The following is an 18,598-nucleotide window of genomic DNA, read 5'->3' as shown; positions in this document are numbered from 1 at the left end:
GTGCCTCAGATGTGCACACACACCTATAACACTCAGCTCCTCAGTCACCACATGTCATACACACACATTTGCACACACAGCCTCCACATGCCTCATAAACACATCACACAGCTGCATGCATGCACACACCTCACACACACACACACAGTTTACCCACCCATACTCACATACACCTCATGCACTCACTCACACCCACAGAACACTTACACACTCAGGTGCACACAGCCACCCTGGTGACACATCTATGGGGGGGAAGGGAACTGACAGGAACCCTGCCTCTCCAGAGTCATCCTCTGAGGGAGCCAGAGGTCACAGGTGGCAGGAGGGGTGGGGGGCCCTCCAGCCAGCAGGGAGCACGTGGCCGGGTGTGCTGCCTGGGTGCCCAGGGAGAGCGTCCCCCTGGAAGAAGGCGCCCCTTGGTTGCCGAGACAGCAGAGCCCGTGTCCCTCTGCCTGGCAGACTGGCAGGCAGACAAAGGTATTTTTAAACTAATTTCCCTGACCTAAAAAGGCTCTTTCTGGACTGAGCGCCTCGTCTTTAGGACCAACGTGGGAGCACTGCCTATAAATAGCCCAGCACTCTAGATGCAGAGGCAGCGCGGCCACCGCAGGCTGAGGGGACAGCTCAGGCCCTTGCAGGTGCCCAGGGCTCCGTGGGCCGGAGGTCCTGGCGTGGGCACTCTACCGGCTTGTTTTTGATGGCAGAACAGCAACGGGCTGGGCAGGGCCAGTCACCCCTGGGCCCCCCGCTGCTGCCCATCCTGCCCCCTCGGTGGGTGGGTGGGGCACAGAAGGCCGCGGGCATCTCAGCCCGCAGGGTGACGCCAGCCACAGCCCGGTGACAGCAGTGGCACCATCTGAGCCCCAGCAATTTGAACGAGTTCGTTCTTTGAAACAGCAGAAGCTGCTCCTTACACTGAATGAGGAAAAACTGGACGACGTAGCAGGGCTGTACCTGCCCAAAGTCCCTCAAATCCCACCGACCCCAGGCTGGTACCCCATCAGTAACGGGCAGGATGGTCCCCTTCCTCCCCGCCTATGCTCGTGCCATGCATTCTCTGCTGAGGCGAGCGGTCCGGGCAGTGCTCTCTAACCCGCCTCTGGAGCCCCCGGGCGTGCCAGGCATGGCTGCCTCAGTTTCCCTCTTGCTTCTGGCCTGGTCCCGGGACTCGCCTCCTCCTTCCTTCCAGCCTCAGCCCTTGGAGAATCGAGAGAGAAGGAAGGAAGGAAGAGCTGGCCTGGAAGTGCGGAGTGGGGGTCTGTGAGATGGGCCACCTGTCTCCTGGGGATGCACTCCCGGGGGTCTGTACCCAGTGCCCCATGGAGGTGGAGGGAGGGTCCCCTGGGCACCCTGTGAGGACAGTGGAGCACCAGGTGGTGCTGCCAGAGGAGGCATCCTCCTCCTTCGTCACCCCTGCTGTGGCCTGGGGGCTGGTGGGTGGTGGTGGTGGTGCAGAGCGGGGTCTCACCACCACCCCCCTGACCCAGGGGTAGGTCCCGCCCCCCATCAGCGGCCTGGTCTGAGTGGGAGCTTGGGAGATGGCAGGGATCAGTGTGGGTGGCCGACAGGGTGCTGTGCCCGGGGCTGTGCAGACGGAGATCATGGGGGGGGGGCAGGCTGAGGGGGAAGTGGGGGGGTTGGGGGGGTTTAGCGGGAGGTGCTTCCCTCGCTTCCCTCGCTTCCCTCGAAGTGCAGTGTCCCTGGGACCCACAAAGACGGTGCAGGACAGCAGCGGGGTGGGGTGGTGCAGAGGGCTGCGGCCTCCTTCTTGCTGAGGCTGCGGTCCTCCCCAGGGAGGCCACTCTGGAGGGAAGTTGGGCTTTGTTGCCACTATTGTCCGTGTGTCCCGCCGCGGCTGCCCGGGTCTGCCAGGCGCTCAGGGACACAGCTGGTGGGTGACGGCAGTGGCTCTGTTCCCAGAGAATCAGCGCCTTCTCCCCACAATGTCTACACTGTAAGTTCCTCCCCTTCCTCTGTGTTCACAGACTTATTCAGTCTCACCTGGATGCAGGTGGCGGCTGAGGGCAGGATGTGGCAGCCACCTGGCCTTCAAGCAGGAGTATTTCTGGGTGTCCAGGGGCCTCGGGTCTGGTCCTCACCACCTGTGGAGAGGAGCCTGGCCAGGGTGCTCCAGGACTTCCCACAGAGGCCCCCACAACTACTGTCCATCCATGTGTCCCTGGCCTTCCTTTTAACCTCCCGTCAGGTCACCTCCTGACCCCAAGGCATGGTAAGTTGCATCCAGGGGCAGATGCCATGCGCTGTGGACCCTGGGGGCCTGGTCCTGGCCTCACTGCCCAGCAAGGGCCCCCAAATCCAGCACGTGCTCCTCCTCCCAGGCACCGGTATCACCCAGACTGCTGGGAGGAGCGGTGCCAACCCCTTGGTCTGTGAAGGCGGCAGCCCCCTCCTTCTGTCGGGCCTGGTGCCCGAGAAGGGGCGCCTCAACCTCACTTAAGACAGAGGGGGTCGTGGTGTTGCTCGGGCACCTGGGAGAGAAGTGACACTGTGCTACCAGGTTCCCCTGGTATAATTTTTACCAGGTCTTCCTTCCTGACCACTGTTGTCTAAGAACATGACCCCCCGGGGAGCATGGACCCCACCACCCAGGCCTGATCCACGGGGCGGCTGAGGTGACTGGGCTTTAACTTGGGTCACCAGGGCGGGGAGGGAGGCAGGGTGCTGGGACTGTGCAGGACACCCGCAGCACCCACTCAAACTGTGCCAGACATGTCTCTTTGACACTCCTCTGGGGCTGACCTGCTGTCACCTGCCCTCTATTTGAAGACACCTCGATATTTGTTTTGTGGGGTTTTTTTACATCTTTAAAATTTAAATTCAATTTGCCAACATATAGTATCACACCCAGTGTTCATCCCATCAGATGCCCTCCTCAGTGCCCATCAGCCGGTTACCCCAACCCCCTGCCCACCTCCCCTTCCACAGCCCTTTGTGTATTTTCCAGAGTTGGGGGGCTCTCACAGTGTGTCTCCCTTCGATATTTGTTTTGATCAGTCCCCAGCTGGCGGTCACCCACCCTGGTTTGCTGGCCTGGGCGGCCTGCAGGTGCCAGCGCCTGCCTTCTCCCACTGCGACCAGAAGAGGGAGCTCGGACTCCACTCAAGGGAGCATCCTCTGGCCCAGCGATGCTGCACTCGGGAGCCCTTTGTGGACAGGGAGTGAGGCATCCAGAGGCCGTGAGCCACTGCCACCCAGCACTCCGTGTCTCCCCAACTGCCTCCTGGAGCTTCTCCAGTCCGGCTGCATGGGTCGGTGGAGCTCTGGGCAGCAGAGCTGCAGACCTGTAGCAGGGTGGGTTGGGTGTGCACCCCGAGGTGGCGCTGGTGGTGGTGGGGCTCTGCAGATGCTGGGAGGGGCGCCAGCCGCACAGTCCCAGGGGAAGGCCCTACATGGAGCTGGGGACCCCGGGGGGCGGCCGCTGGGAGTCCCAGGCCTGGGAAAGATGACTGCCTCCCCACTCATCACCGAACCCTAAGAACAACTAGCGAGGTAGGAGGCCAGGTCCAAAGATGCCATGGTCTTCTCAGGTCAGCGCTGACACTTGGCAGCACCCCGGAGCAGATTCCTGCAGCCTCCTCCACTCGCCCCACTTCTCTGACAAGGTGCACAGCCTGCCTGTGCGGTGGCCTGGTGTGAGCAAGGAACGCAGGTGCAGTCCTACTGGAGGGGTTTGCTAGGATTCCGATGATGGGCCGGCCGGGTGGCAGACAGGGACCTGGAGCGTGAGGCTCCTTTCAGAGGCCCCAGGCCTGCAGTGGCAGGGCTCTCAGAGGGAATCCTTGAGCTCTGGCCTGTGGGGAAGGACCTGCCCTGGGGCAGGTGTGGCATCCTTGGGCCCTGACCTTGGATACACAGGGGGACTCTGTGTACTGTCCCTTCTCATTTATCTTCATCTTCAGCGTATATGGCCCCTCACTGAAGGCAGCTAACCCCTCCCCTGCCCCCAGAACACAGCTGCCCCCATCTCGAAAACCACAGAGACGCAATGAAAGGTGATCCTCTGTTTCCACGCCTCATGGAGCAGGCCCAGAGCCTCCCATGTAGCAAAGTATGAATTCCTACTATTTTCTTCTTCACTGGAGAAAGTCAAGCTCAGCCCAAAGAAGGAAAGGAGATTGTCTCCAAACCCGGATGTACTATTTTCGTCCAGTGGGGCTCTTCCCATGTAGCTGGGGGACCACTGTGGCACATCTTACCCTGCCTTCCGCCCCAGCCCCTTCCCGGGCTGCAGGGAGCTGGTTTCCAGCATAGCCACACCCAACTAGCACTCTGGCTGGCCCAGTACTCCGCCAGGTCCTAGGGGCTCCTGGCGGGCCTGCCTCGATTTGTCACCCTCCCAATGGCTCTGAGGAAGGAGCCAAACTGAGTGGGGGGGATCCCTTGGATCCTATCGACAATGTGCTTGATGGAGGACACACCGCTGTGTTCATCCCCATAGCACCACTCCGTTTCCTCACAACTTGTTTCCCATCCTAGACCACGGGGAGCATTTTGTGGAAAGACAGCAATAAATATCTCGGGCTCTGTGGGCCATGTGGTCTCTGATGCAGCTCCTGCGGCCCCAGGCTCCCCAGGCAGCAGGAATTAGCAAGAATTAGCAGGAGGTGTCCGAGAGAACTTTACCGATGGACACAGAAATCTGAACTTCGTATAATTTTTACCTGGCATGAAATATTATTCTTTAGGGTTTTTTTGGTTTTGACCATTAAAGTAAAAAAGATATAAAATCCAGTCTCAGCTCTTGGGCTATACAAAACTAGGTCAAGGGCTGCATTATTCTTGGGGGCCTTTATTTGCCAAGCCCTGTCCGAGGTTGTACAGCCAGCAGGGTGCCTGGGGGAAGCCAGGGCTCAGTCCGTGTTTGGCCATTTGTTTCTAAGAAGCCATAAGGAAGTCCACGTCCCAGGGCCTCTCAACTCCTTTGAGCAAAGTGTCCTTTCAGAAGGAAGGACGGGTCAATGGAGAGCTCGGGACTCTGGGAGAGCCAGCCACGCACCAGCTCTGCAGCCGGCTCACCGCAGGGGCTTTGCCACTTTCTTGCCAAATCTTGCAACCAACTGGCATTCTTTGCAGGTCCGGCCAATGTTTGCCACGTGGGTGCGAGGCTGCCAGTGAAGGGGATCCCCCAGGACAGGATGGCACTGCCTTGGCGCCCAGCACTGCGGCCTCATCCTGCCAGGGGCTGTCCCACAGCCCGGGTGCCCGCAGCCACCAAGGCCCACGGGGCTGGCACCCCACAAGACTTGGTCTCTCACATTTCTGCACGACGTTGCAGAAGAAAATGAGAACCTCAGGTGCCCACCCGGGTGAGACCAGAGAGCTCCACCACAGAACAGACACAGCCACAAGTCTGTAACTTCTTTAATTATTCAAACAATAGAGCACAAAGGTAAGAGTTTCAAGTACATTGTGATACACGCTTTTGACAGGAATAGATAGGCATTTAGTCACAAGGGAGGCTGGCAGCAAGGCGGCGCGGACACTTCGCACAAACTCTTCACACCGTCAACCCTGCAGAGGGAGCGGACGCCTCACCAGGTGGCTCCGCGCTGCACCACCCTGGTACCCTGTGCTGAGGGCTCCCCTTTGTTGGCCATGAGAGAGGATTCTGAACGTGAGGGCGGGCGGGGGGCTGTAGCCTAGGATGGGGACAGCGGGGGCAGGGGGAGGGTGCTGCCACCACGCTTGGCTGGGGCCGCACTGGAGGTGGCCAGTGCGGGGTGGGGGGGCACCTAGGGGCCTGGCCAGCGCTCAGGTTCTCTCTTTGGCTAGTCAGGCTGAGGGCTGATTCATCTGTGAATCAACGTGGCCAGAGCCATTGGCGTGCCAGTGCTTCCCGTTTACTTTTGCTGGCTTACACTCAAGATGGAACAGAACAGAAACCACCAAATTCCACCAGGGATTGTAAACCTTGCACCTGCTGACTACCTGAAAGACCAAAGAAAATTCTTTTACAGAGAAAAGAAAAAAACCAAGGAGTACTCCTGCCCAGAGGGCCTGGAAGCATGCAGAGGGCAAGCTCCAGGCTACGCGGCTGTCCCTGGCACCAGCCGTGCAGGCCCCCGGCCTCCTGGAAGAGGTACACCCTGCCAGGCCCTCAGCACGGCAGCTCCTCAGGGACCAGTGCTTCTGGCTGCAGATGCCACCGCAGGCCTAGCCTGAGGGGCAGCACCTCCAGACCCTGCCCGGGCAGTCCTGGGACCTGCCCGAAGCTGTCAGGCTCAGGTCTACCCCTCAAACCCAAACCAGCCTCCAGACAAGCTGAAGTTGCTAAGAGGCCCTATGCTCGCACAGCCTGTCCTTCCAAAACCCAGCCAGCTTAGACACTTGGCCCGAAGCACAAGTCGGGACAGCAGCCTTTGATAAGCCAAAGCACTGTGAGTGACAGCCAATGGCTGAGCCCCTCTCGGCTGAGTCTAGAACACACCCTCGAGCATGGAGGACCTCTTCCCCCAGACCCAGCTGACATAGGGCGCCAGTCACAGGGTGCCCACTAAAGGAGGACCATGCCCTAGGGACAGAAGTCTACACCTAACAACCACTCCAGACAGACAGCTTGGACTTGACAACACCAACATGACCCGAGGACCCCAGCAGCCCTGAGACTAGCCACTGTGACTGGGGAAGTGGGGAGGTTGGGGCCACCCCGAGAGCAGGTGGAAAATGTGCACTCCTCGGGGAGTTTGCCACGAGGGTCCTGGGGGGCGGGTGTCAGAGATCAACACTTAGCCCTCTCCTTGGGGACCCATCTGGAAAGGGTACCCCAGGACTTCACAAAGCAGCGAGGGCCCTCCTCCCTTCACCGCCAGAGGACCAGATACTCCAATGTGGGACAACCAAGTGGAGGGGACGGGGTCTGTCGACGGCTACACGAAGCATGGGGAGAGAGTCGTGGGTGGCTGCCTGGAGGCCTCTCCTCCTCCGGGCCTGCGCCAGGCTGCGCTGGGTGAGGGCTGGGGGGTGGGAGCGGGGCGGTGCCCGCACACGGCACCCCCCAGTCTTTGGAGTGCACAAAGTCTCTCACACAACAAATACAAACAGAGCTGAGGTTTCTCCAGTGATGAAAATAAACAAGTTGGTTTGGTTACCTACTTTGGCTTCCTACTTAAGCTGATCTGAATTCACAGTATAAGCAACACATCTAAATATAATGCTGGGCCCTCCTGTCGGCACTGGGTTTCCCAAACAAAGAAGCCAAAACAGAAGAGAAAAAGGGGCTGCGACAGGAATTCTTAGTTATTATATACTAACCAGTCTGTGCGTGGCACATTTTATTTCTATAAAACTATTACAAAATATTCAAAAATACATTTTAGTAAATTTACAGCAGTTATTTCTCAATTTATTAATGCAAAAACATCCTTTGTTTTTCTCTGTACAAACTACACGCTCCATCCTTGTGGGCTCATCACTATGTGCGCTTTTAAAAAATATTATTTTCTAATAAATTCTTTGAAGTTAAAAATAACAGAGTTCTTCCAGTTTGTCCAAAAAAAAGTGTGTGTGTGTGTGTGTGTGTGTGTGTAACAGTCTTGACTTCTAAGAATGTGGCCAAAATGGTGATCACAGAGCAAATATTAACCCATGAAGACATACGGGAGGTGGCTGTTACACTGGAAACTAGTTAAATTAAAATAATATATTTTCATATTTTACACTATTTCAAAAATGAAATGTAATTCAGTTAAGTATTGATCTCTCAAAAAATCTAATTTACAATTCTGTGTATAAAAATATAATTTGCGGACCCCCACGAAGCACGTTTTAGTTCACACTTGCTGAAAAGCAGGCGCGTGGCAAACGAAGAATGCAGAGCGCAGAGTTTTGCTTTCTGAAAGTCAGGGCGAGGGACATGTAGAAAAATAGACTCTGAGCAGGTCGCTTGGCCTCACAAAATAATCTCTCCCCCCTGTGAGTACAGTTCACATGATAATAATAAATTATCCAAGAAACAAACTAGTTAAGGCTCTTGAAGGTCCGGTTCATATTATTTAAAACATCTATTCATACCAAACAAATAAATAGCCAGGAGAGGTGGAAAAAAAAAAAAAAAACCAAAATAAAACAACAACCAAAAAATTCAAAAAAATATATATAAACTAAACACAACGACAAAACTTCCCGGGATCTCTGTTTCCTTATAGTCTACTTTGGACTGTCCTACTTTATTATTATTATTAATTATTATTATAATTAAAGTCTCATTCCGTGCGCTTTTCCGTGCGTCTTTTGCTGTTCCTTGCTCCGGCTCCCCCCGCCCGCGCCCTCCCCGCGCCCTCCCCGCGCCCTCCCCGGCTCCCCGGCCTTCAGCTGGACTTGACGGCCATGCCCAGCGGGTGCAGGGCCTCGCTGTCCAACAGCCAGGTGCCTATTTGGTAGAGCAGCTGCGAGTACCAGTGGATGCCCGCGGCCCCGGGCGCGTCGGCCGCACCTGGCGCCTCCAGCGCACCTGGCGCGGGCGGGGGCAGGTGGCCGCCGCCCCCGCCGTCGCCCTCCCCGCCGCGGTCCGTGCGCGCGGGCGCCAGCGCGGCCAGGAGCGCGTGCGCCAGGCGGAAGGGCGCGAAGGCGCGGTGCGCCCAGCCGTGCTCCTCGATGACCGCGTAGCACGACGCCAGCACCCGGTTGATGAGGATGGTGCCCTGCGCCGTGAGCGGCGCGTAGGCGCCCGTGGCCTCCTCGCGCAGCGTCACGCTGTGCACCGCGGCGGGCAGGAGCCGGCGATCCCCGCCGCGCTCGGCCACCACGTACACGCGCTGGCCCGGGCGCACGCGGCTGGCGAAGAGCGCCCGGCGCCCCGGCGCGCCCCCCGGCGGCGGCCCGGCTCCCGACGGCGCCTCCGGCTCCCCGGCCGCAGAGTCGTTGAGCGGCGCGACGAAGAGCAGGTGCGCGGCGGTGAGCAGCAGGCGCTCGCGCGGCTCCCGCGTCTCGATCACGTAGAAGACCTTCTTGGCACCGTCGTCGCGGTCCAGGAAGGTGAGGAAGTCGCTGTAGAGCAGCCGGCCCTGGTCGTCGGCCGCCAGCACGCGGTCCCCAGGACGCAGATCCTTGACGAGCTTGGTGCCGCCCTGCTCCAGATGCACCGTGGCCGAGCCTGGGAAGCAGCCGCCGGACTTGGCCGCCACGGAATTCTCTGCGGGGGGAGGGGAGAGGAGAGAAGAGGGCACAGGGTGGTGAGCGCCTGCGCGGACGCACGAGTGGGCAGGGGGGCGCGCGCCTGCCTTCCCGCGCCCCAGACCCGGGACCCGCGCAGGTCGGGGGGAGAGTCCAGGCCGTTGGGGCGCAGACCTCTCTCCACCCAGCCCCACCGGCTCAGTGACAAAATTCAGATGCAGATACAGCCCTTAACCGCTCTCCTGGGTTTGGGCTGGCAGTGACAAGGGCTGGCTGGGTGTCCCGCGGGGGCCGGTTCCGCACCTTCCCCTCCGCCCTCCTCCGGCCCCATCCCCCCCGGCTCAGCACACACCCAACCTCGCCCTGAATTCGCAGGGTATTTGCTCTGCACTTAGATTCCTCAGGAAGCCTCCTTGAGCTCCCCGGGGCGCCGGGGTGCACCTCCTTCCTTCCCGCCCCCGGCTTGGGGCGCGCCGCCCCCTCGTGCGCCTCTCACCCGGCCTGCGCGCCCAGGACCCCTCGCCTGCCTGTCCCCGGGAGCCTAGCGCAGCCGGGGGTTGGCGGTGCCGGATGGCTGCAGGGGAGTGGGGGGCGGGAGTGCAAAGGAGCTATAGTAGTTGTAGCAACTGGACAAACATTCCAGGGAACCGGCCGAGGTGTGAAAATCCGAGGCTTGTGTGGATTTTCTAATTAAAATCCAATAAAGGGCCCAGCATTGTCATTGTGATCTCCGCAATAAATGGGAGACACTCTTGGAAGAGGGGCACTTCCATCCTCCCTCCCCCTTCTCGGCCGCCCCCTCCCTATTTGCTCAGGTGCACCCCCCTGCCCAGCCCCCCCCCCCCCCCCCCCGCGATTCACACGCGGGCTCTCCAGAAGCCCGGGCCTCACAAGCACTATTTGCACAGCCAGGCCTCTTCCAAGCACTCAAGATGTGTATTTGAATTTTAAATGGCGGGGCCTGCTCCAGGCGCTGGAAGCTGCTGCGTTCTCAAGGCCCCTTGACTACCCGCTTTCCCGAGCCCTCTGTCGCTCTCTGAGGCTCACTGTCCCGAGGACAATGATCGGAGCCGGGGTGGCGAGCAGGGGGCCGCGGAGGAGGGGCGGGGACAGCCCGGTCTTCTTTGCATTCCAATCTCCGGGATCATGCTTTTCGCAAATAGAGATCGCGAGAAAGAATCTTCCTGCTGGAATTACAGAGGGTTTTTAATCTTCTCATCGGTTTCTGCGGCATGAAGTGCGGGCTTGGCCGTTGGAGGCCCGCCGTCGCCCCCCGGAATGCGGCCCGGGGCGCAGGCGAGCCCTAGTCGTCCTGTCGCACGACCCCGCTTGACACGCCGCGCACCGCGCCCCGGCCGGTGTGCGCCGAATGCCAATGAGCGGCTCCCGGCGCCCCGGGGGCCTGCCCTCCCCGCGCCCAAGCCTGCGGCGGGATTACCGCTGCTCACTTGCGAGGAGACCTCTAGGGACCCCCGCCAGGGGGACCCCGCGGACAGGCCTGGCCCCAGAGGGGGCCGGCGCGCCGCCAGCCCGCGCACCCACGAGGCCCCGGGACGAACGCGTCCCGGGCCTCCAGCCGTCGCCGAGCCCCGCCCGGTGGGGGCGCCGCCTGCCAGCCCCCCCTCTCCGGTCGCCCCTCCCACACCTTCTCTCCCTGTTGTGGTAAGAGGCCACTATTTTCCTTCCCTACCGAGTGTGTCTTGACACCTTGGAAGTGTTTTCCTACTAACACAAGCCATGAAAATACAGTTTGGGAGACAAATAGGCAAAACCGGGTGGGGGGTTGCTGGGAAGACAGCGCCTCCGAAATTCACTGTGACCTGTGCTGCTAAAGGCACCGACTTCTGCTGAGAGATGGAGAGATCCACACAACCAGCCTCCAGGCTGGGATATCTGCATGGGCGCAGGGCCTCCCTGGCATGGCTGTTCCTCGCCAGCGACAGCGAGTGGCGTTGTAGGCCCAGGGAAGCCACCCGCTCGCCAGAGGCCGCGCTGCTGCAGCTGCAGACTCTGGGCCCGGGCTCAGGGCAGCCCAGCTGGCTCCTAATAAGCACGGATGCTTCTGGGCTTGCGGCCTCAGGATGTTGGAAGCGGTGACCACTGGGTTTATGACCTCCCACCAGGCCTCTCTCCAGAGGCTCAGCCAGTGAGTTAAGTTAGTTTAGTGTCCGCAGACGCCCACTGGGGATGGTGGGGGAGAGGACGAGGGGCCTACACCCCGGGCAGAGCCTCCAATGCGGGGGTCGAGTGGGGGCTGGTTGGCTCTTCAGCCTTCAACGAGACAGGAATCTAGGCCAGACCCGGCTAGCCCAGCCGTGCAGGGCTGCAATCTCTCATCAGGAAAGCCCCCTCCCCCATCTTCCCTGTCTCCGCCACCTGCAGTGGGGGCTCCGGAAACAGGGTGGGGGAAGGCTCAGGAAGCCAGATGCCCTCTGCATCTGGGCTTGGAGAACCTCGGGCCTCGGTGGTCTCAAGGGTAGGAGCCACTTTTGGCTGGCGGGACCCACCAACAGGCTCTGTTGGCACACCAGGGACTGACTTACCAGCCAAGCCCCTCCCTCCCCCTGCCCCTCCACCAGCACGTTCATCCTTTCCCCTCGCATCCGCCGTGGGGCCCGACAGTGACACGTCGCGGGCAGATCGGGGGCTGCTGGTGGGCCAGGGGGGGTGCTTCGTGGGCACAGGGTGGGGGCTGTGGAGTAGGGCAGGCCCGCCACCTCACCTGCTTTCACAGAACAGTGGATGTGCGCCTTGGACTCGTAGTACACCCAGTCGAAGCCGGCCTCCACGGCCAGGCGGGCCAACATGCCGTACTTGCTTCGGTCGCGGTCTGACGTGGTGATGTCCACCGCGCGGCCCTCATAGTGCAGCGACTCCTCTGAGTGGTGACCGTCCTCGTCCCAGCCCTCCGTCACCCGCAGCTTCACGCCGGGCCACTGGTTCATCACCGAGATGGCCAAGGCGTTCAGCTTGTCCTTGCACCTCTGCGGAGAGAAGGGGCCCCACGGGCATTAGTACCGGGTCTGCACCCCCATCCCTGCCCTGCAGGCTGCCCTGCTGGGTCCCTGAGGGTTAGGACTCTGTGGGGAGTCGGGAGGAGGCCTGGGTGGGGCCGGCAGGCTCCGGGGAGCACTGAGGTGGGAGGAGGGGGGGGCATCCGCTGGAGGAGCCAGTCCTCTTGCAGGTAAACTGAGGGCCTGTCTGTGAGGTCTGACTGGCAGAGCCCCCACCACGGCCTGAGAAGGAGGGGACTCTTCTTGAGACAAGGAAAGTGTGTCTCCCACGGTCACGGCAGGGCCTGCCAGGCCCCCTCCCCCACGCTGCCCTCCACTCCCGATCCCTTCCGGTGGCCCCGTTTCTGCACACCTGTGCGAGGCTCCACCTTCGTGCCCGGCCTAACTCCCTCCCCGGGAGGCCAGAGCCAGGCCCAGGGCGCAACTTGGCAGAAATAAAGAACGTGCGCAGTATGCTTCTTAAAGAGCGAAAGCCTTGGGTTATCTCTGGACCCTCCCTCCTACCCTGTGCCTATCTGAGGCGTGGGTGCCGCCAAAGGGAGAGAGGGGGGTGGGAAGCCGATAGCCCCGCCGGCGGGGCGGGAGGGGCCCGAAGTGAAAGGCAAGCAGGTGAGTAATAATTTTCAATGCGGGCCAGGCCTAACGACAAACATTCTTTATCTGGACAGCCACATTCCTTTTCCCCATAGACCTCTTTTCTCCGGCTTTTCTGTGGTCTGATTGTGTCTCTTGTTTTCCTTAACCTGTTCCCTCCCCACCCCTTGTTTTCTTGGCCCCGAGCAGAATGGCGTCCGGCTAGTTTGAAGAGCAAACTTAAGAGGTGGAGGGAGGGGGCGGGGCAGGAGGGGTGGGGGAGGGGGAGCCCGAAAGGCCCGAGGCCTCGGAGCCCTTGGGGAGTGCCCCTCCCTCCCCGAGGAAGCTGCTCTGGCCGTGGATGTGCAGAAACACTGAGTGCACAGGACACGAACCGGGGCGAAGTGAAACTCGGGGTCAGGGGAGTCCCCGCCTGAGTCTCGGGTCACATTCAGATAAGGATGCTAGAAAAAACAGAGCCATGGCAAGCGTGTGCGCCCGCGTGGGTACCCGCTCAGGGCCCGGGCGCTTACAGGGACGGGGACGCGGGATTCACAGGAGGGGGAGTGGTGGCAGGATCCCCCAGGGGCATCCCCAAGAGACGCAGACCTGGGGGACGCGGGGCAATTTCAAGTTGACCTCCCGAAGAGGGTAGGGCTGGTCTCCTTCCCGCAGCGCATGCTCGGCTTTGGAACCTGGTAGGCGGGGAGGAAGGAAGACCCGGTCGGGGATCCTAATAACAGCGTGGGGACTGCTTTCCTGCTGAGCGAGGGGAGCTGCCGCGGTCCCGCTGTCCGCGCTCTACGGGGATGTGGAGATTGCGCAACAGGAAACGTCCTGCGTGTCGGACAGCAATAAAACCAGCAGTACGGTAGTCGAGTTAAACATCCAACAAATGGGGGGGGGGGGGCGGCCCTGGTAACAGGTCAGCGCTGGCAGGTTTCTGGGCCTGCCAGCAGTTTTCTTAAAAAAAAAAAAAAAAAAAAAAAGTCGGAGGGGCAGAGTTTGAGTGAGGTCATCTTGAGGATTGAACGCGTTTTACATGAAAATCAATCAGTAAACCGGGGTCAGTTCGGAGCCGGGCGGGGAGGCCGGCTGCGCAGGCGCACACCACCGACACGCACACGCACACCTCCCGCATCCCGAGCCCCGCGCCGCCCGGCTCGCTCCTCTCGGGGCTCAGAGGGGGCCCGCACGGCTCCCCGCGGGACGGCGGGTGAGGGCAGGGAGCGCGGGGAGGCCGCGTGCCCGCCGCAGGCGCCCTGAGCTGCGCCCCTGGGGCATGGGGTGGAGGACCCCCGGCGAGGAGCCCCAGGCCGCGCCAGGCCCGAGCTGCGCCCTGCTTCCCGCGCGCCCCCGCCCCCCCGCGCCCCCCGCGCCCCCCGCGCCCCCCGCCTGGCGCGGCCTCGGCCCTCGCCTGCGGGACGTGGTGCCCCCGCCGGCCGGAGAGGCGCAGGCGAAGCTGGGACGCCCAGGCCGGTTAGCCATTCACTGGGTCGTGTGCTGCGAATCAAGCCGGGCTCTGTGCAGCCACCGGAAAGCCCAGCGGGGCCGCGGGGCCGGCTTTGTGTCGGCGGAGGCCGAGTGCGTCCTCGCGCCGAGCCCCGCCACCCCCGGGCCGCGCAGCCGCCCCGAGCCCACCCGCCCGGGCGGGACTGTCACCGCCACAGGGCGCCTGGCCGTCCCGGCGCGGGGGAGGGGTGTCCCGACTTCAAAAGAGACACCCCCCCACACACACACCTGTCTCCGCCCCTCCACCCCCTCCGAGGAAACAGACCCGTCCTATCCCAACAGGAGCGCCCTCCTGGAACCCACACCTGAGCGCGGGCCCGGGCCGCCACGCACACGGGGATCTATCCGGCGTGGCGTCCCGGGCTGTCCCCGCTGCGGCCCCAGGCCCTGCCCCGGCGGCCGCCTCCTGCCCCCCGAGCCCCCGGCCGCCGCGCCCGCGCCTGGCACCCGCGCCTGCGGGCCGAGCGTGTCTGTCTGCGCTTCCCCCTCTCCGAGTTAATATTAACCAGGAGCTCATGCGTTCCAGAACTGCTCCGAAAGTTCCACCGGGGACGGTCTTGCCATGGTTGAGGGACTCGGGCGGCGGCCACAGTGCAGAGACGGGGACGCGGAGGGACGGCTGGCCCGGGGCGCAGAGACACGCGCACCTGGGACAGGATGTCCGTGGTGGCTTTGAGTGCGCGGCCAGCGGGCCAAGGGTCCCGAGCAGAGCTAGTCCCCGGGGGCCAGGAGGCGGCCCCGCTGCACCCCTGCCCCCGGCCCTGCCCCTGCCCCTGCCCCTGCCCCTCGCCGCCCGGTCCTCCCCGACTCTTGGAACCAGGGAAGGAGGAAGGGCGCCTTCCGGCACCACCCCACCAGCCAGCCGCCTTTTCGGGGGACATCTGTGGGGTGCGTGACACCGTCCTAGCCAGGCTCTCCCCACCCCACCCCCACGTTGGCTGCCCCTCCCCCGTCCTTTTGTGCCGGGAACGGGAATGGCCACTGCCTAAGGAAAGAAAAGTATTTGTTTTCGTTTCGTTCGTCTGAGGGAAGTTGACAGAAGGTCAGAAGTTCAAATGCTGCCAGCGCGCGCGGCGGCGACAGTGGCCGGCGCGGGGCCGCTCGGCCGTGGGTGCCCGGCGGGCGACCGGAACAGGGGCCGGCCGGGGCTCGGCGGGGGCGCCAGGCCCCAGGGCCCCCGGGAGCGCGGCGGAGCTCCCGACCGTCCGGCCCGTCGGAGCCTCGCCGCCACCCCGGCCCCCGCCCCGCGCCCCGCGCCCCGCGCCCTAGCCCCGGCCTTGGGGACCGCTAACCCGGGAGGAAGGGGCGTCAGGTGCGGCCGCCGGGGGGCGCGGCTCCGCGCGCTCGCGCACCTGCGACCTGTGACCTGCGGCGGGGCCCCGGGGGATCCCTCTCCCGCGTGGGCCCCGCGCGGCGGCAAGGGGCGCACGCCCACCTCGCGGGCTGCGGGACCTCCGCCGCCCTCCCCGTACCCCTCCGCGCCCCACCGCCGGCCCGGCCTCGCCTCCCGCCTTCCCGGTTCCGAGGGACTCCGGGAAGGCCACCTCCCTCCCGCGGGGGAGCCAGGTGACCCAGGTCAGAGGGCTCCCCGCGGCCGGCCGCGCCCCCGGCGCCCCGCGGCCTGTGCCCGGTTCATTGTGGCTCTCGCCGCTCTCCGGCACAGGCGCGCGCGTCCACACTCGCGGTCCAGATTTAAGGTGGTCGCGAGCAGATGCGCGAGCGGGGCATGGAGACCCCGTCCCCGGCTCCCTCGGGCCCCTCCCGGCAGCTCCCCTCCCTCCTCCCTGCGGCCTCGCGGCTGGGACCGCGCTGGGGAGCGAGCGGCCCGGAGGGGGCTCCCCTCCCCGCGCGCCCTCCTCGGTCCCCGCGCCCCACCGCCGCGGCTCCGCCAGCTGTGGTGCGCTCCTAGCCCGAAAGGTAGGACTTGGATATTTTAATAGGGCAATAAAAAGGATGTTGACCTATATTTGCCAGGAAATCCATTTCTAGCTTCAGTTATACGGGCATGGAGTTTGAGAAAGTCTAGGGCTGGCGGAGGGGTTGGGAGCCCGAAGTCTCAGGCAGAGGTGGGGAGGGAGGGGGCTACGTGTTTGGCTTTGGTTCTGCATCGTCCTAGCCCCCTCCCGCTAACAGCTCGCCGCGGCTCCGGGTCCCGTGCCAGCAGGTTGACCGTAGTGATGCAATGCCAGGAAGTTCTAAGTCCCTCCCCTCAAGGACCGCGGGCTCGGGCTCGGGAGAATGGAAGCGCATCCTTAAAGAAATATCAATACATTCACACTCTGATGGGCACCACTGCCCGGGGTCGAATGGCAGCGGAGCTGTGCTGTACACTCGGGGGCCAGGTGGCGCCTCGGGAGCCCCAGCCTTTTGTCAGCGCGGCCTCGGGGCTCTCCCCATTGAGCGTCTTTGGGGGGGGCAGAGGGGTGGGGGTCGCCGTGGTAGAGAAAAGCACAGTGGACAGGGAGAAACGTGTCCCCTCCCCTAAGGCTAATGCTCTAGGCTGCATTTGTACAGTGACCTGGAAGCTACTTTATGCGTATGGAGGGGATTTCTGCCCCTCTCCCACCATGTCCATTCCCAACTCCGGAGGGGCGGATACCCCCAGAGTGAAGGTCTCCCCAAGTTACAAGGCAGAGCCCAGGCAGGATGGGAAGGCCATCCTGGCAGGACAGAGCAAACAAGGGCCATCGGTGGACCACGTCTGCCATCCTGACCCCCACCCCCACCCTAAACTTCTCGGGCTGGACCCCTGGCCTCCATTCCCTTCTGAGAAGAGGAAGGGATGTCGGGCAGGCAGGTGGGTGGGGAGGGAGAGGGTGAAGTCGCCTTGCTATCTGCCTGAAGAGCAAACAGACTGGGTCTGGAGCGGCTGGTTACACACAACCCCCGTGAAAGCAGTACATTCCACGCCGCGGCGCTGGGTTTCTACCTGAGTCATCAGCCGGTCTGCTCCCGTGTTTTCTTCATCCTTAAATATGATGTCGGGGTTGTAATTGGGGGTGAGTTCCTTAAATCGCTCCGAGTTTCTCGAGATCTTCCCTTCGTATCTTCCACTGGCCCCTAGGGTCTTCTCCGCCACGTTGGGGATAAACTGCTTGTAGGCTAAAGGGGTCAGCTTTTTGGGGTGCCGCCTCTTCCCAAATCCCCTGCCGGGTCCGCACGCCAGCCCTGAGCACATCAGCAGTGCGCAGACGAGCACCGCCAGCATACATCTCGCCAGCAGCAGCATCTCGTCCGCGGAGCCCAGTGCCTTGCCTTCCACGCCGTCCCCGCGCGGGTCTGTGTGCGCGAGTGCGAGTATGTGTGCCTGTGCGCTCGGGCTTGCGCTCTCCCTTCCTCGCTCGGCTTGCTGCTGGCTCCCTCGCTCTCTGCCTGGCTCTTTCTCTTCCTATATAACCTCGCCCGCCGCTGCTGCGGGAGAGTGGCCACCGATCCCCACCCAGACGGGGGCTGGAGTGGCAGGCTGCTGGCCGCTGATAACGGAACACATCGGAGTTAGGGCTGGAAACAGCAATCAAAAGACAAAAAGAGTCTGATTTTAAATGGTAGCAAGCCTGGAGAGCTTGCGAGACAGGCTGCCCTCGGTGCTATATTATAGCTGGCAGGGGCGTATCTGATTGGCCAAAGCAGCGCAAGCTTGTCTTCTGATGTTTAACCCTAAAAAAGACTAAATTTTTTTTTTCTGTGGCTGCAGTTGCTTTATTTTCACCTGAAGCCTTTGAGTTAAAAAAAAAAAAAATCTTTCCTGAGACAAAGGTGGGCGGGAGGGAGGAGGCACGCTCCTTAGGATAACACTAGTTACCTCCTGCTTTGTGCACAGCGCGGTGTTCCCCCTTCTCTTTCTCCAGAATGGTAGGTGCTTCAGTTAAAACCAACTTAAGTTTTAAAGGACAGTCTAGACCCCCCCTCCAAGCTTCAGTCATCAAACAAATATTCTCTCAAATGTTTGAGGGGCAAAGCTGCCCGGGTCCTGTTTAAATTTTTTTTTTTTTTGGAGACTTTATCATGCAGGCCAAGTCTCCCTGCATTTTAAAGACAGAGGGTCTGCGCCTCATCCTGAATATTCAACATCCTTGGACGGTGGTCATTCTCACTGACCACAACTTCCAGCACGGCTATTTGAAGTGCTTTAGGTGCCTTAGACAAATATGAAAATGCCGCTCCTTTATTGTGTTTCAGCTAAGTCGTTATTTTTAACCCCCTGGAAATGGGATGCAGGCAGGCTCCGGGGCTGGTACAGAGTGGCCTGAGGGACTGTCCAGAAGGCTGGGCCAAGTGCATCTGGGTGCTGCACCCCAGCTCAGAGGAGGGAGCCGGTGCTAGGGCCTGCGTGCTGGGCGGAGGCCCATTGTGCCTGGGGGCAGTGG

At 61.7% G+C, this 18,598-nt stretch overlaps 1 protein-coding gene across 1 annotated transcript; it reads right to left on the bottom strand.

Moving 5' to 3' along the window:
• Positions 1-8,325: 8,325 nt before the first annotated feature.
• On the bottom strand, positions 8,326-17,799 carry SHH (sonic hedgehog signaling molecule). The gene is made up of 3 exons (XM_072776839.1): positions 17,161-17,799; positions 11,855-12,116; positions 8,326-9,151 (listed from the first exon to the last, which is right to left on the bottom strand). Exons 1-3 carry the CDS (start codon positions 17,458-17,460, stop codon positions 8,328-8,330), a joined length of 1,386 nt encoding a protein of 461 aa, XP_072632940.1. The 5' UTR covers positions 17,461-17,799; the 3' UTR covers positions 8,326-8,327.
• Positions 17,800-18,598: the final 799 nt, after the last annotated feature.

Source organism: Canis lupus, chromosome 15 (assembly GCF_048164855.1).
Source record: "Canis lupus baileyi chromosome 15, mCanLup2.hap1, whole genome shotgun sequence".
Lineage (NCBI taxonomy): Eukaryota > Metazoa > Chordata > Mammalia > Carnivora > Canidae > Canis > Canis lupus.
The sequence above is the reverse complement of the archived record's forward strand: the minus strand, read 5'-3'. Positions and strand labels throughout refer to the sequence as shown.

Bases quoted from the DNA above. Each gene is read 5' to 3' on its own strand.
- SHH (XM_072776839.1), bottom strand. From the start codon at position 17,460: ATGCTGCTGCTGGCGAGATGTATGCTGGCGGTGCTCGTCTGCGCACTG. The intron at 12,117-17,160 runs GTAGAAACCCAG...TTCTCTCCGCAG, and splicing joins CAGACCGGCTGATGACTCAG to AGGTGCAAGGACAAGCTGAA. The intron at 9,152-11,854 runs GTGAGGTGGCGG...CTCCCCCCGCAG, and splicing joins CCACTGTTCTGTGAAAGCAG to AGAATTCCGTGGCGGCCAAG.